Below are 18,164 nucleotides of genomic sequence, written 5' to 3'. Positions count from 1 at the left end.
GAGGACACATATGTAATAACTTAATCAATAAAGAAATTAAAAAAAATAAAAAGATGAAATAAAAAAGAACTTAGTGGAAACTATACAACCATGAAAACAAATATAGAAACCATGAATAAGAATCATCGGAAATGAAGAATAACATAGCTGAAATACAGAATATCCTGAAAGGAAAAAACAATGGATTAGAAGCTGAGGACCAAATCAGCACATTAAAAGACTAGGTAGAAGGAAACATCCCAGATCAACCAAAGGACTTATATGCATGCATATGAGAATAACTAATGGACACAAGACACTGGAGGGTGGGGGAAGCCGGGGGAATGTCAAGGGAGGAGGAGATATGTGTAATACTCTTTGTAATACTTTAAGAAATAAAAAAAAAGAAAGAAAGAAACATCCCATCAGAGCAGCAATAAAAAAAAAAATTTAAGCAGGAGGACAATTTAAAGGAGCTTTGGGACAACATGGAACGTAGCAACATGCATATCACAGGGATACCCAAAGGAGAAAATTTTGAGCAAGGAGCAGAAAACATGTCTGAAGAAAAAATGACACAAAACTTCCCTAACATGGTGAAGGAAAAAGTCACTCATGTACAGGAAACTCAGAGTGAAGATGAACCTCAAAAGACCCCATACCTAGACACATCATAATTAAAATGACAAATGTTGAAGACAAAGAAAGAATCTTAAAGGCAACAAGAGACAGTAAGGTGCCTACAAGGAAGCTCCCATTAGACTGTCAGCTGATTTCTCAATAGAAACACTTCAGGCCAGAAGGGACTGGCAGAAGGTATACAAAGTAAGAAAAACCAAGGGGCTGAATCCAAGACTACTGTATCCAGCAAGGCTATCACTCAAAGTTGAAGGTGAAATAGAGCATCGCAGACTAAAAAAGGATTAAAGCAGCGGTTCTCAACCTATGGGTCGCAACCCCTTTGGCGGTCGAACGACCCTTTCACAGGGGTCACCTAAGACCATCCTGCATATCAGATATTTACATTACGATTCATAACAGTAGCAACATTACAGTTATGAAGTAGCAACGAAAATAATTTTATGGTTGGGTCACAACATGAGGAACTGTATTTAAAGGGCCAGAAGGTTGAGAACCACTGGCTTAAAGGGTTTATTACCAACAAATCAGCACTGCAAGAAATGCTAAAGGGACTGGTTTAAGAAGAAGAAATAGAGAAAGACAGAAACACAGGCATAAAGAATAAATAGGGTAAAAAAATAAATACCTATCAACAATAACCTTAAATTTAAATGGATTAAATGCTCCAATCAAAAGATATAGGGTAGCTAAATGGATAAAAAACATTACTCATACACGTGCTGTCTACAAGAGACCTACCTCAGAACCAAAGACTCATAGAGGATGAAAGTGATGGATGGAAAATAAACTTACATGCAAAGGGAAATGGAAAAAAAGCTGGGGTGGCAATATTCATATCTGACAAAATAGTCTTCAAAATGAAGGCCATAACAAGAGACAAAGAAGGTCACTACATAATATACTAAAGGGATCAATGTAAGAGAATATAAAACTGCTAAACATATATACATCGAATACAGGAGCACCCAAATATGTATATTTAAACACACACACACACAGACTTCTGGCGAAGCCAGAGTAGCTCAGTGGTTGAGCGTCGAACTATGAACCAGGAGGTCATGAGGTCATGGTTCAATACCCAGTCAGGGCACATGCCCGGATTGAGGGCTCAATTCCCAGTACGGAGTGTGCAGGAGGCAGCCAATGAATGATTCTCTCTCATCACAGTTGTTTCTATCTCTCTCTCCCTCTGCCTTACTCTCTGAAATCAACAAAAATATATTTAAGAAAACAAACAAAAAACTTCTGGAGGACTTTAAGAGAGAGACTGACAGCAATACAAACATACTAAGGGACTTTAACACACATTGACCTCATCAGATAGATCTATTTTAAAAAATTAACAAGGAAACACTGATCCTGAACGACACACTAGATAAGATGGAATTGACATTTACAGGACATTCCACCCCAAAGCCGGAGAATATACATTCTTCTCAAGTGCACAGGGGTCATTCTCAAAGAGAGACAACATGTTAGGAAGCAAAACAAGTCTCTACAAGATCACGAAGACTGAAATTATATCAATCATGTTCTTGGGTCACAATGGCATGAAACTAGAATCTATATATAGAAAAGCCCCCTTGTAAGTTCAACCAACCGGAAGTTCGATCGCTGACCACCAGGGGGCGGCGCAGAAAAAAGGAAGGCTACAGCTGGCAGCAGGGGAAGGGAGGCCCCAGCTGGCAACCAGAAGCCACTAGGGACCATACCGGTGCACAAATTTCGTGCACTGGGCCTCTAGTTCAACAATAAAAGCACTCAAAAGCATTCAAACACACAGATGCAAATAACAGGTTATTAAAAAATTAATGGGTTACTACCAATGAAAGAGAGGGAAAAAAAAAAAAACCTTACTGGAAACAAATGAAAATAAACACACAACAACCCCAAATCTATGCAAAAGCAGTCCAGAGAGGGAAGTTCATAGCATTACATGCCTACTTCAAAAAACAAAAATGTCTCTAATAAACTATATGACCCTAAAACTAAAAGAATTAGAAAGACAACAACAAGAAAATCCCAGAGTAAGTAGAAGGAAGGAAATAATAAAGTTCAGAGCAGAAATTAATGACATAGAAAATAAAAAAATAAAAAAATAATACAAAAGATCAATAAAACCAAGAGCTGGTTCTTTAAAAAGATAAACAAGATTGATGACCACTAGACAGACTCATCAAGAAATAAAAAGAGAGGATCCAAGTAAATAAAATCAGAAACAAAAGAGGAAATAACAACTGACACTACAAAATACAAAGAACTGTAAGAAAACACTATGAACAACTATATGCTAACAAGTCGGACAATGTGAACAAAATGAAAAAGTTTCTAGAAAAATACAATCTTCAAAAACTGAATCAGGAAAAAGCAGAAAACCTAAATAGGCTAATAACAAAAAATGAAATTGAAGCAGTAATCAAAAAACTCCCAGCAAACAAGAGCCATGGTCCCCAGGGTTTCACAGCATTCAAAGAACACATATCCTCCTCAAACTATTCCAAAAAATCCAAGAGGAAGGAATATTTCCAAGCTCTTCTTAAGAGGCCAGAATTACCATAATTCCAAAACCAGATAAAGACACGACAAAGAGAATTACAAGCCAATATCTCTGATGAACATAGATGCTAAAATCCTCAACAAAATAACAGCAAGTCAGATTTGGCAATATATTAAAAAGATCATACACCATGACCAAGTGGGATTTATTCCAAAGATATAAGGCTGCTACAATATTCACAAATCAAAAATGTGATACATCACATGAACAAAATGAAGGATAATAATCACATGATTATATCAAGAGATGCAGAAAAAGCATTTGACAAAATCCAGCACCCATCCTATATAATAAAAGGCTAATATGCAAACCGACCAAACAGTGGAACGACCGGTTACTATAATGTGCACTGACCACCAGGGGGCAAACACTCAATGCAGGAGCTGCCCCCTGGTGGTCAGTGCACTCCCACAGGGGGAGTGCCCCTCAGCCAGAAGCCCTGAGCCAGGCTCATGGCTGGCGAGCGTAGCAGTGGTGACAGGAGCCTCTCCTGCCTCCGCAGCAGTGCTAAGGATGTCTGACTGATGGCTTAGGCCCACTCCTCTGGGATCAAGCCTAAACCGACAGTCGGACAACTCCTGAGGGGTCCCAGATTGGAGAGGGTGCAGGTTGGGCTGAGGGACACACCCCCGTGCACAAATTTCGTGCACTGGGCCACTAGTTTTTTATAAAAATTCTAGGCAAAGTGAGAATAGAGGGATCATACATCAACATATTAAAGGCCATATATGAAAAAACCTACAGCCAACATCATACCCAATGGGCAAAATCTAAAACCATTTCCCCTAAGAACAGGAACAAAACAAGGATGTCCATTTTCACCACTTTTACTCAACATAGTAGTGGAAGTCCTAGCCACTGACATCAGACAACAAGAAAAAAAAATAAAAGGCATCCAAATTGGAAAAAAGTAAAAGTTTCATTTTTCACAGATGAAATGATATTGTACATAGATAAACCTAAGGACTCCACACAAAAACTAATAGATTTAATAAGTGAATTCATCAACATAGCAGGATAGAAAATTAACACCCAGAAAACAATGGCATTTTTATACACCAACTAGAAGCCTGATGCACAATATTCATGCACTGGTGGGAGGGGGTCCCCCTCAGGACGGCCTGCGCCCTCTCACAATCTGAGACTCCTCGCAGTCCATGAGCCCAGATTCTGCTGGTCAGAATCCAGGCTCGCTGCTCCTTAGCGCTGCCGCAGAGGCGGGAGAGGCTCCCACCACTGCTGCTGCACTTGCCAGCCATGAGCCCACCTTCTGGCTGAGCGGCGCTCCCACAGGGGGAGTGTACTGACCACCAGGGGACAGCTCCTGCATTGAGCACCTGCCCCCTGGTGGTCAGTGTGCGTCATAGCGACCAGTCGTTCCACCATTTGGTCGATTTGCATATTAGCCTTTTATTATATAGGATAATGAACTCTCAGAAAGAGAAACTAAAAAAACAATGCCATTTACCATTGCAGTGAAAAAATAAGATACTTACGAATAAACTTAACCAAAAAAATAAAAGAATTCTACACAGAAATCTACAGGACATAGAAAAAAAGACATAGAAGCCCAGCTGCTTTAGCTCAGCAGTGGAGTGTTAAGCCAGGAACCAAGAGGCCACCAGTTCAATTCCTGGTCAGGACACATGTCCAGTGTGCGTGCTCAATCCCCTGTCAGAGGGCATGCAGGAGGCAGCCGATCGATGACGTCTCTCTCTCATCAATGTTTCTCTCTATTCCTCTCCCTTCCTCTCGCTCTAAAAAAATAAAAAAAAAAACATATCAATAAAAACATATTAAAAAGAAAAAAGGAGGACTGCACCATCTTGAAGGGGAGAGCTGCTGTAACAGGGAGCCCGCCTCACTTCCACCCGGGAACCTACAACCCACCAGCCAGGGACCAGCAGACTCAGTTGCGAACCCACGAACACACAGACTCTACCTCCCCAGCTGAGGGCTACTGTGAGTCCCGGAGGGCGCTCCCCTCCCGCCAGACAGATTCTTTAGCCCCGGGTACTGTGTCTGCACATGCGAACAGCTGCCACCCAGATCCACCCAGGGAGCCAGCCGCCACCTATGACAGCACAGGGAACCAGCATCTGCTGCCTGCTACTGCGCGTGTGAGGGAAGCCAAGAGCTGCCACTGGTGACCGCGTGGGGCGCACTCAACGCCCATGACCACATGAGGAGCCAGCAGCCGTCATGTGACCCACAGGGAACAGCCAGTGAGCACGTGGAGAGCAGCCACCACCCTGTGACTATGAGAGGAGCAGCCACCACACGTAACCACACGACCCGTCACCAAGCCCTCCGCTGCAGCCACAGGCCCCACGCGATTCGACACCAAGATCCTTCAGTGAGAGCAAAAATGGGGAGACAGAAGAACAACCCCCAAAGGAAAGAAAAGGAGGAATTTCCAGAAAGGGAACTAAATGAAATAGAGGCATGCGATATGTCAGAAAAAGAACTCAGAATAAGGGTCATACAGTTCATAAACCAGATGGATGAGGAAATCAACAACCTATGTAAGAATCAAGAAAAAATAGAGAGTGATATAGCTACAATTAAAAAAACTATGAAAGCTTTCAACAGTAGAATAGGAAAAGCGGAAGACTAAATTAGCAAATTAGAAGACAAGGAAGCAAAACACACCCAATCTGAACTGCAAATGGAGAAAAAAATCAAGACAGGAGGAGAGCCTAAGGGAGCTTGGGAACAACATGAAACGAAGCAACACATGTATAATAGGGGTGGCAGAACAACAAGAAAAGAAAGGGCTAGAAAACCTATTCAAAGAAATATCAGAAAACTTCCCTGATGTGGAGAAGAAAAAAGTCACACAAACACAGAGAGTCCCAAACAAGATAACCCCAAAAAGACCCACACCAAGACAAATTGTAATTACAATGGCAAACGTTAACGACAAAGAGAGAATCTTAAAAGCTGCAAGACAGCCGAGACCGGTTTGGCTCAGTGGATAGAGCGTCGGCCTGTGGACTGAAAGGTCCCAGGTTCGATTCCGGTCAAGGGCATGTACCTGGGTTGCGGCCACATCCCCAGTGGGAGATGTGCAGGAGGCAGCTGGTCGATGTTTCTCTCTCATCGATGTTTCTAACTCTCTATCTCTCTCCCTTCCTCTCTGTAAAAAATCAATAAAATATATTTTTAAAAAAAAAAAAAAAAAAAGCTGCAAGACAGAGATAGTTTCCTACAAGGGATCTCCCATTAGATCAGCGGTTCTCAACCAGGGGGTCGCAACCCCTTTGGCAGTCAAACGACCCTTTCACAGGGGTCGCCTAAGACCATCCTGCATATCAGATATTTACATTACGATTCATAACAGTAGCAACGTTACAGTTATGAAGTAGAAACGAAAATAATCTTATGGTTCGGTCACAACATAAGGAACTGTAGTTAAAGGGCCAGAAGGTTGAGAACCACTGCATTAGATTATCAAATGATTTCTCAACAGAAACACATCAGACTAGAAAGGAATGGAAGGAAGTATACAAAGTGATGCAAAGCAAGGGACTGAACCCAAGAATACTCTATCCATGAAGGCTATCATTCAAATTTGAAGAGGAAATCAGGAGCATCACAGACACAGAAAGGTAGAGGGAGTTTATCACTACCAAGCCAACAATGCAGGATGCTAAAGGGACTGTTGTAAAAAGAAGAAAAAGGGGGAGAGAAGTAACACAAGCAAAATATAAAAATGGCTACAAACAAGTCCTATCAGTAATAACTTTAAACATAAATGGACTAAATGCTCCAATCAAGACAGCAAGTGGTCAAATGGATAAGAAAACATGACCCATATATTTGCTGTCTACAAGATATCCACCTCAGAACAAGAGACTCACACAGACTGAAAGTGAAAAAATGGAAAAATATCTTTCAGGCAAATATAAATGAAAAAAAAGCTGGAGTAGCAATACTTATATCTGACAAAATAGACCTCAAAGTGAAGGCCATAACAAGAGATAAGGAAGGCCACTTCATAATACTAAAGGGATCGAAAAAACAAGAGAACATAACCCTGGTAAACATATATGCACCCAATGCAGGAGCACCCATATACATAAAAAATTTCTGGAAGATATCAAGGGAAGATGGACAGCAATACAATCATAGTAGGGGACTTTAATACCGCACTGAAATCACTGGGTAAATCTTCTAGACAAAAAATCAGCAAAGAAACAGCAATCCTAAATGACCCACTAGATCAGATGGACTTAATTGACATCTTCAAAACATTTCATCCCAAAGTTACAGAATATACATTCTTCTCAAGTGCACATGGGACATTCTCAAAGACAGGTCACAAGCAAAGTCTCTCCAAATTCAAGAAGATTGAAATCATATCAAGCATCTTCTCAGACCATAATGGCATAATATTAAAAATAAACTACAATAAAAACAACCAAAAAAATTCAAACACTTGGAAGCTGAAAAGCATGCTATTAAACAATGATTGGGTTACCGAAGAGATCAAAGAAGAAATTAAAATAATCCTGGAAATGAATGACAATGAAAACTAAAAATGCAAAATCTATGGGACACAGTAAAAGCAGTCTTGAGAGGGAAGTTCATAGCTCTACAGGCATACCTCAAAAAACAAGAAAAAATGGTAATAAATCACCTAACTCTACAATTCAAAGAATTAGAAAGAGAGCAACAAGAAAAGCCCAGAGTGAGCAGAAGAAAGGAGATAATAAAGATCAGAGCAGAAATAAATGACATAGAGACCAAAAAAACAATACAAAAGATCAATGAAACCAAGATCTGGTTCTTTGAAAGTATAAACAAGATTGATAAACCTCTAGCCAGGTTCATCAAGAAGCAAAGAGACAGAACCCAAATAAACAAAATCAAAAATGATTTTGAGGTGAAATAACAACAGACCCTACAGAAATACAAAGGATTGTAAAAAAAAATACTATGAACACTCTATTCCAACAAACTAAATAACCTAGAGGAAATGGACATATTCCTAGAAAAATATGACCTTCCAAAATTCAATCAATAAGAATCAAAGAAATCTCAACAGGCTGATAACTATGGAGGAAATTGAGGCAGTCATCAAAAAAACTCCCAACAAACAGAAGCCCGGGGCCTGATGGCTTCATACTCAGAAAATTACAGGCCACTGAAAAAAGAGATAGAGGAAGACATAAACAGATGGAAGAATATACCATATTCATGGATTGGTAGAATCAACATCATTAATATGTCCATACTACCCAAAGCAATCTAATATGTCCAATCTACCCAATGCAATCCCCATTAAAATACCATCAGCATACTTCAAAGATCTAGAACAAACTCTCCAAAAATTCACCTGGAATAAAAAAAGACCCCAAGTAGCTGCAGCAATCTTGAGAAAGAAGAACAAAGTTGGAGGGATCACAATACCAGATATCAAGCTATATTACAAAGCCATGGTTCTCAAAACTGCCTGGTACTGGCATAAGAACAGACATATAGACAAATGGAACAGAATAGAGGATCCAGAAATTGACACAAGCCATTATGCTCAATTAATATTTGACAAAGGAGGCAAGAGCATACAACGAAGTCAACACAGTCTCTTCAATAAATGGTGTTAGGAAAATTGGACAGATACATGCAAAAAAATGAAACTAGACCACCAATTTGCACCATACACAAAAATGACCTCAAAATGGATAAAGGACTTAAACGTAAGGAAGAAACCATAAAAATCTTTTAAAAAGCCATCGGCAGCAAAATAGCAGATATTTGTCATAGCACTACATTTACCAATACAGCTCCTAGGGAAATGGAAACTAAGGAGAAAATAAACAAATGGGACTACATCAAAATAAAAGGCTTCTGCACAGCAAAAGAAGCCATCAACAAAACAAGAAATCTCACTGCCTAGGACAGAGGTTCTCAACCTGTGGATCGAGACCCCTTTGGGGGTCGAGCAACCCTTTCACAGGGGTCGCCTAACACCATCGGAAAAAACATATATAATTACATATTGTTTTTGTGATTAATCACTATGCTTTAATTATGTTCAATTTGTAACAATGAAATTGGGGGTCACCACAACATGAGGAACTGTATTAAAGGGTGGCGGCATTAGGAAGGTTCAGAACCACTGGCCTAGGAGAACATATTTGCCATTGTTATCTCCAATAAGGGTTTAATCTCCAAAATTTACAGGGAACTCATACAACTTAACCAAAGGAAGATAAACAACCCAATCAAATGATGGGCAAAGGACCTAAATAGACACTCTTCGAAAGAGGACAAAAAAATCTAATATCAGATTGTAGATACAAAATAATTAGCCATTTACATGCAATAAACATTAGTATTTCAAAAAAAAATGAAACTAGACCACCAACTTACACCATACACAAAAATAAACTCAAAATGGATAAAGGACTTATAAACATAAGACGGGAAACCATAAAAATCTTAGAAGAATCTATAGACAGCATAATTTCAGACATAGGTTGTAGCATTATCTTTACCAATACAGCTCCTACAGCAATAGAAACTAAGGAGAAAAATAAACAAATGAGATTACCTCAAAATAAAAAGCTTCTGCACAGCAAAAGAAACCATCATCAAAACAACAAGAAAGCCCACTGCATGGGAGAACATATTTGCCAATGTTATCTCCAATAAGGGTTTAATTTCCAAAATTTACAGGGAATTCATACTACTTAACAAAAGGAAGATAAACAATCCAATCAAAAAATGGGCAAAGGACCTAAATAGATACTTTCGAAAGAGGACATACAGAGGCCAAGAGACATATGAAAACATGCTCAAAATCACTAATCATCCAAGATGTAAATCAAAACAACAATGAGGTACCATCTTACACCTGTCAGAACGGCTATCATAAACTATAAGTGTTGGCAAGGATGCGGAGAAAAAGGAACCCTCTTGCACTGCTGGTGGGAATGCAGACTGGTGTAACCACTGTGAAAAACAGTATGGAGTTTCCTCAAAAAATTCAAAATGGAACTCCCATTTGACCCAGTGATCCCACTTCTAGGCATATATCCCAAGAAATCAGAAACACCAATCAGAAAGGATATATGCACCTCTATGTTCCTAGCAGGACAATTTACAATAGCTAAGATTTGGAAACAGCCTAAATGCCCATCAGCAGATGAGTGGATTAAAAAACTGTGGTACATCTACACAATGGAATACTATGCTGCTGTAAAAAAAGGAGGAATTCTTACCATTTGCAACAGCATGGATGGACCTGGAGAACATTATGCTAAGCGAAATAAGCCAGTCGGAGAAAGATAAATATCACATGATCTCACTCATTTGTGGGATATAATGAACAACATAAAATGATGAACAAAAAAGCCCTGACGGGTTTGGCTCAGTGGATAGAGCGTCGGCCTGCAGACTGAAGGGTCCCAGGTTCAATTCCAGTCAAGGGCATGTACCTTGGTTGCGGGCACGTCCCCAGTAGGAGGTGTGCAGGAGGCAGCTGATCGGTGTTTCTCTCTCATCAATGTTTCTAACTCTCTATCCCTCTCCCTTCCTCTCTGTAAAAATTCAATAAAATTTTTTTTTTAAATGATGAACAAAAATAGAGCCAGAGTAAAAAATGTTATTCTCTCTCATCACTGATGTTATTCCTGTTATTTGCAAATTTTTAATATTTTCTACAACTTTTGTGATATTATACTACACTAGAGGCCCAGTGCATAAATTTGTGCACGGTAGGGTCCCTTGGCCGACCTGGGGATCAAGGCCTATTGGGGGATCGGCTAGGGGGAGGGGCCATAGCAGGTTGGCTGGCCAGGTGGAGGGGTCACGGGAGGTTGGCCGCCCCCCCCCCTCGGCCCCTATTGTGGGGACCGGCTGGCCAGTGGGAGGGGCTGCAGGAGGTTGGCCAGCTGGCACTCCCCCACACCTATGGAGGCCAATGGGGGAACCGGCTGGGAGGTTGGCCAGCTGCGGGAGGTTGGCTGTGGAAGCGCACTGACCACCAGGAGGCAGCTTCTGCATTGAGCATCTGCCCCTGGTGTTCAGTGTGCATAATAGCAACTGGTAGAGCGGTTGTTCTGGTTATTCTGGTCATTCGTCAAAACGGTTGCTTAGGCTTTGATATATATAGATTAGTACAGTTTTGGTAATATTATTATATTTATTGCATATATTTAAAATCATTTTTCTTGAAATATTAATGATTATTGCATGTAAAAATAAAAAGGGAAAAAAACTACTTGAAAAAAATGACAAAATTTCATGAAGGAATTAAACATACATGTCCGGAAAGTGCATAATGTCCCAAACAAGATGAACCCAAAAGGCCCACACCAAAACACATCATAATTACAATGAATAAGGTTAAAGATATAAAAGCAGCAAGAGAAAAGCAGTTAGTTACCTATTAGGGAGTTCCTGTAAGATTTCTCAACAGAAACTTTGAAGAGTGAAGGCACTGGCACAAGAAATATTTAAAAGATGAAAAGCAAGGATCTACAACCAAGATTACTCTACCTGGCAAAGCTATCATTTAGAATCAAAGGTCAGATAAAGAATTACCCAGACAAGAAAAAGCTAAAGGAGTTCATCACTACCAAACCAGTATTACATGAAATGTTAAAGGGTCTTCTTTAAGAAAAAAAAAAAAGATAAAAAATGTGAACAATAAAATGGCAATATATATATCTATCAATAACTGAATCTAAAACATCAAAATAAATGAACAAGCAAAACAGAAACAGATGCATAGCTACAGAGAACATTTTAACGGTTTCCACCTTGGAGAAATGGTGAAGGGATTAAGAAGTACAAATTGTTTGTTCTAGAATGGTCATGAGAATGTAAAGTACAGCATAGGGAATATAGTCAATAATATTCTAATAACTATGTACCAGGTGTACCAGTTAATAATGCAGATTTTTTTCAATAAATGGAGTTACACATGTTGATATATATGTGATTTGATATGTATGCTATTTTGTTGTATTGACAGCAAGCTTCAAAACTTCATATGGCTGGAATAAGCTAGCAAATGATTGAGGAGGGCAGGCAGATCACAAAGGGCCTTGGAGCCCAGTGTAAGGCCTCCATTGTAAAAGTACATTGTAAAGCTTTTACTCCATGTGAAATAAGGAGTCACTGCAGTTTTTGAGCAGAGTGATGTGTTAAGTTTTAAAAAGGAGCTCACCACAGCTGCTGTATTGAGAACAAACTGTAGTGGGCAAGGGTGGAAACAGGGAGACCAGTTAGGCTACTTAAATCAGAAGAGCAGCAGGAAAGGTTTTAAGAAGTGTCATATTCTGGCCCTAGCCAGTTTGGCTCAGTCTATAGAGCACTGGCCTGCAGACTGAAGGATCCTGGGTTTGATTCTGGTCAAGGGCACATGCCCAGATTGCAGACTCAATCCCCAGTCGGAGGCGTGCAGAAGGCAACGGATCAATGATTCTCTCTCATCACTGATGTTTCTATCTCTCTCTCCCTCTCCCTTCCTCTCTGAAATCAATAAAAATATATTTTTTAAAAAAGAAGTATCAGATTCTGGATATATTTTGAAGGTAGAGAGTCATGCTTTCCTAGCAGACTGGATATGGGATGAGAGAGATACTGGATTGTCAAGGATGACAACTGCTCTACAAAAGATGATGTTGCCCTCAATCAATCTGAGGCCCAAATGATACTATGATACATGTTACAAGTATCCTGATTTATTTGGTCTCATCAAATTTTAAACTCTCTTTAGTCCACTCTTCTCTTTTTCCTCCCACAGAAATAGTCTACTCAGAGAAGTCCAATCTACTAAAGACAGATGAAGTTCCTTCTCAGAAAGGACTGCAATAAGACAGCCTGCTCCAGAAGGCAACCCCAGACTAGTTAATGTTTGATGGCTAGTCAAGTAAACAATGGAAAGTTTCCACTGGTCATTTGTTGGCTTTATGACCTTGGACACATCATTTCTCCCCTCTCTGCCTCATTTCTTTGTCTTAAAGTAAGGATAATAACCATAGGGTTATTCTGAGTACTAAATGAATGAAAAGCTGTCAAGCAGTATCTGGCACAGACTAAGCAATACATAAAGGTTGTAATTATTACTATCATTATAAAAAACTAGTGTCCTGGTGCACGGATTCGTGCACATTGAAAGGAAATTAATTAGAAGAAATATTTTAATATCACTATATGTGTCTTGCTAATGAAAAGAAAATAGGATTCTACCGAGTCTCCTATCTACCTACTCCAGGACTTCTGTGAGGATCAAATGAGATGAGGCACGGGAAAACACTTCACAAACATTCGGTTAAATTGTAAAATGTCTGCACCTGGCTATAAAGCAAGTCGTGTTCCTGGGCTGAAGAAACTCCAAGGAGGCTAGTTGCTAGGGAGAGGAAGTCGGGCGTTGCTATGTGACGTCATTACCCAGTGCCCACAGCCACCGTTTCCAGGCTGGGCTGGGCTGTGGGCCGCATTTTGCGTCATGGGGCCTTGGCAGTGTTGGCTGCGATTTGGTGGGGTATCACTCCAGGGTAGTGGTGGGTCCTGTGCCCCACTTGGGGGAAGTCAAGTGTTGGTTTGTCGGTGCCAGATCATGGTGCCATTTATTTTTAAATGGCCAGTGCGTGTCATGGCAGCTCCTCCATTGAGTGTCTGCCCCCTGGTGGTCAATGTATGTCATAGCTACAGGCCAGAGAGATGGTCACTTAGCCTTTAATATATATAGATAATACCTAAGGAGCTAATAAGTCTAATATAAATTCTAAAAACATAAATAATCTAACACTAATGTACACTAAGTGCAAAGACAGGGTAAGCTGCAGGTAGGTCTCACAGAAGCCTAACGGCCTTAACTCAGTCACTGAAATCCTATGGTACAAATATTACCCATTGTGTGTTTGAACAGGGAAAACATGGGTACATTAGCTCATTTATCTGTGTTTTAAAGAAACAAAACTATCACAGAAACCTCATGAACTTCTGTGAAGCTTTCCAGTCTAGTTGTCTGGAACATCTTTTGTATATAAGAATGATGGCACCCAGTCAGCATGGCTCAGTGGTTGAGCATTGACCTATGAACCAGGAGGTCACGGTTCAATTCCCAGTCAGGGCACATGCCTGGGGTTGCCAGCTCGATCCCCAGTGAGGGGTGTGCAGGATGCAGCCAATCAATGATTCTCTCTCATCAGTGATGGTTCTATCTCTCTCTCTCTCCCTCTCTCTTCCTCTCTGAAATCAATAAAAATATATTTAAAGAAAAAGAATGATGGTACTTGAGCACCTCAGCTTTTGTTATATGCTCTACTTGTTATGTACTGTACTAGAATAAAGAATTGAGACGTAACCTACATAATTTTATTAACCAACTAGTGGCCCATTGCACGAAGATTCGTGCAATAGGCCTTCCTTCCCCTGGCTGCCGGCACTGGTTTTTCTCCAGCACCCAGGACCCAGGCCTTTGGTCCAGCCGCAGCAGCGAGGCTTGGCTTCCCCGCTGCAGCCGCAGCAGCAAGCTTGGTTTCTCCGCTCCGGCTGCTCCCAGCCCCTCCTTTTTTTTTTCTACCTCCTTGAGCGGAGCCCAGGGCGGGCTGGAAGTCTGGGTCGCCCCTGGTGACCCAGGCCCCCAGCCACTCCTTGAGCAGAGTCCAGGGCCAGCAGGAAGTTTGGTTTCCTCCATTGCCGGGAGCAACCCAAGCTTCCTGCTCGCTCCAGCTCCATGGCTACTGCCATCTTCAATCATCTTCAGTCTTCACTCTGTGCCTGTGTATGCAAATTAACCGCCATCTTTGTTGGGTTAATTTGCATAGTCGCTGATTGGCTGGTGTGTGTAGCGGAGTGATGGTTAATTTGCATGTTTCTCTTTTATTATATAGGATGTTACCCTGATAAATTTAATTAAGAATTGATGTAGTTTTAAAATGTTTACTAATCGCCCTAGCTGGTTTGGCTCAGTGCCGTGGTCGGCAAATCGCGGCTCGTGAGTCACATGCGGCTCTTTGGCCCCTTGAGTGTGGCTCTTCCACAAAATACCATGTGCAGGCGTGCAAGTACAGTGCGATTGAAACTTCATGGCCCATGCGCAGAAGTCGGTATTTTGTGGAAGAGCCACACTCAAGGGGCCAAAGAGCCGAATGTGGCTCGCGAGCCGCGGTTTGCAGAGCCACAGTTTGCCGACCACTGGCTCAGTGGATAGAGCATAGGCCTGCGAACTGAAAGGTCCCAGGTTCGATTCCAGTCAAGGGTTTCGGGCTTGATCCCCACTGGGGGGCTTGCAGGAGGCAACCGATCAATAATTCTCTCTCATCATTGATGTTTCTATCTCTCTCTCCCTCTTCCTTTCTCTCTGAAATCAATAAAAATATATATTAAAAAAATAAAATGTTTACTAATCATCTAACAATACTACTGCACGCACACACACACATATATATACACACGCACTACATATACATATATAAATATATATATATATTAATATATGTACACACATATCCTATTTAACTTAAATCTGTTCTCTTGTCCAGCCTCTAACACAGAATGAATTTCTATGGAAAATGCTCCTGAACAACAGCAGCAATTCTTAATCCTGGATGCATCTTAGAATTACCTCAAGAGCTTTAACCATGATCAAAGGCCCAGTCCTACATTTCTGAGCTAATTGAAACCAATGCTGAGAACTGCTGGGTAGGTAAATCCCACAAGTATTACATGAACTTGGGAAACAAAGAAAACACTGTTTAAATATTTCTGGGTTTAAAGCAGTATCATGGTATGCACTACAGCCTAAATTAGAAATCCTCTTAACCTGACCTAGTCTCTTAAACTATCCTGAACCTACAAAACAAGAATTGGTGGTCTTCCAAATGTTTTCTGAAAAGAGAGTGATGACCAAAGTTAGATTTCTTTCATGTGAAAGAACACACAATACTATTCTACCTCGTGTGTGTGTGTGTGTGTGTGTGTGTGTGTGTGTTTCCCTACTATAGTAACAGTATACAGCCTGGCTCTAAGAAATGCGAATCTTCCTTCTGTTTGTATTTTTAATCCATTATTTAAAACATAAAGCCTCACCCTGGTGCATGGGTCATCCCATGCACCTAAAGATTGCTGGTTCCGATTCCCCCTCAGGGCACAAACCAGGCTTGAGGGTTCCATCCCCAGTAGGGGGCTTGCAGGAGGCAGCAAATCCATGTTACCCTGTAACATAGATGTCTTTCTCCCTCCCCTCCCTCTCTCTAAAAATCAATAAAAATATTTTTTAAAATAATAAATAAAACATAAATCCTCTACCCGATATTAGTTCACAGCATAAAGGAGAAATTATTGACAAATGTTTTGCCTGTCATATTAGCATAACTGGGGCGATGGGGGATAGCCCTTGGGAGTGGGAATCACAGTGGGGGGGGGTGTCAATCGGGGAAAAAGACAAATGTAAAACTTTAGACAATAAATATATATATGTTAAATAAATAGATAAAAATGTTTTTGCCTGTCAACACAGTATAGGACTGGGTAATGGCTTTCTTTTTTAAACTCATTCACTCACTCATTTCTTTAAAATGCAATACTTATTAACTTTTTCATATGCTAGACACTTCTTTCAGGTGCTTGTGACTATAGCAGTGATCAAGACATACCTTTTAACATCCTTTAGATGCCTTTAAATGCATAAATTTAAAAATAAAGTATTCATGTAGTTCAAAAAAATCTAAAGAGTAGGTTAAGATAATGGAAGTCTAAAATAATAACACTAGAAATGTCATCTGGAACTTCTAATTTAATGAGCACCTATTATAAACAATATGTTGCATTGGTCTCTTTATATGTGGTACTCATTTAATACAGTTGCTGTCCTAAGGAAATTAAATCACTACTTAGAAGAAATTTTAAAAGGCCAAACATTCTTTTAATGGAGTTTAAATTTGGCTTTCCACACTGGAGGAAATACTCCATCCTAAAGTTGACAAGAATTAATTATGGCAAAGTTGTATCAATTCATTCATACAAGAATTTTTTCCAGATTACTTCAACCACATCAACTGTGAGAATTTTGGGTTAAAAAAAGAAAAATCAAGTTGTCATAAAAATATATTTCAAATTTCTTAAAGTTGAAAATTATGTAAACTCTAAGTACGATGCATAAACTGCCCATCTGTAGATATTAAGCCGTGTAGCTTATTGATAAAATCGTACTAATGAAGATATTATAAAAACAACAGTAAAATAAACTTTACTAGGTACAGTGATCAGTTTTTTAACTTCCTTTACAAAAACTAGTCCAGACCAAAAGTCACTCAGATCAATCAGGAATTCATAGAACTGTAATTTGGCCCCAAGCAAAAACGGACAACTTAATACAAAACTTTCTAACAATACTCTAAAGAAATTTTTTTAAACGTTCGGGTGGAGTTAGACTCCAATCCCTCAACCGCCTCGGGGGGAGAGGGGATAGAAGGGGGCCCCTCGGTTTTTTAATTTTTAAAGAAAAGCTGGCGGGGGACAGCCAAGTGGAGTGAATTATGTAGTTAGTTTTTCTGGAGCAGACACAGGCCAACCTGTCTCCATTTCTACGTAGAGACTAATCCAAAAGGGTAGTCAATCCTCAGGTTCGCCAAACGTGTCCACTCCTTCACCTTTTTAAAAAGTAAACAGCTTGGCTGTGGCCCAGACAGACCGCCCCCGCCCGCGGGACACGAGCCGCTGGTGGCCAGGGCCGGCTCCTGCCACCTGACCGGGCCTGCCCGCGGTACACGAGCCGGGTCCGCATCCGCTCAGGGCCAGGCAGCCCGGCCGCGGGAGGGGGCAGGTCCCCGCCGGGCCGCGCTCACCGTCGATGTTCTCCCGGTCGCTGATGTGCTGCAAGTTGCAGCCCGTGTCCTCGCGGCTCAGGTCGGCGTCGGGCCGGTAGGACTCCAGCCGGGAGTGCGCATTCCTCCGGAGCTTGGGGCTGGACGACACGCAGCACGAGGTAGTGTTCCCCATCGTCGGCGGCCCGGAGCCTGCG

At 40.8% G+C, this 18,164-nt stretch overlaps 1 protein-coding gene across 2 annotated transcripts in view; it reads right to left on the bottom strand.

Annotated features, from left to right (window-relative positions):
• CCNY (cyclin Y) overlaps positions 1-18,158 on the bottom strand; it is a 170,603-nt gene extending 152,445 nt beyond the window's left edge. For both annotated transcript variants that reach the window (XM_006086704.2, XM_023752256.1), the window contains exon 1: positions 17,989-18,158. In XM_006086704.2, the coding sequence (XP_006086766.1) occupies positions 17,989-18,142 (154 nt within the window). In that variant the 5' untranslated portion in view covers positions 18,143-18,158. The remainder of the gene's footprint in view (positions 1-17,988) is intronic.
• Positions 18,159-18,164: the final 6 nt, after the last annotated feature.

The sequence above is a fragment of the Myotis lucifugus genome, unplaced genomic scaffold (assembly GCF_000147115.1).
Source record: "Myotis lucifugus unplaced genomic scaffold, Myoluc2.0 scaffold_29, whole genome shotgun sequence".
NCBI classification, from domain to species: Eukaryota; Metazoa; Chordata; class Mammalia; order Chiroptera; family Vespertilionidae; genus Myotis; species Myotis lucifugus.
Note: the sequence above shows the minus strand (reverse complement) of the source record. Positions and strands in the feature narration are given on the sequence as shown.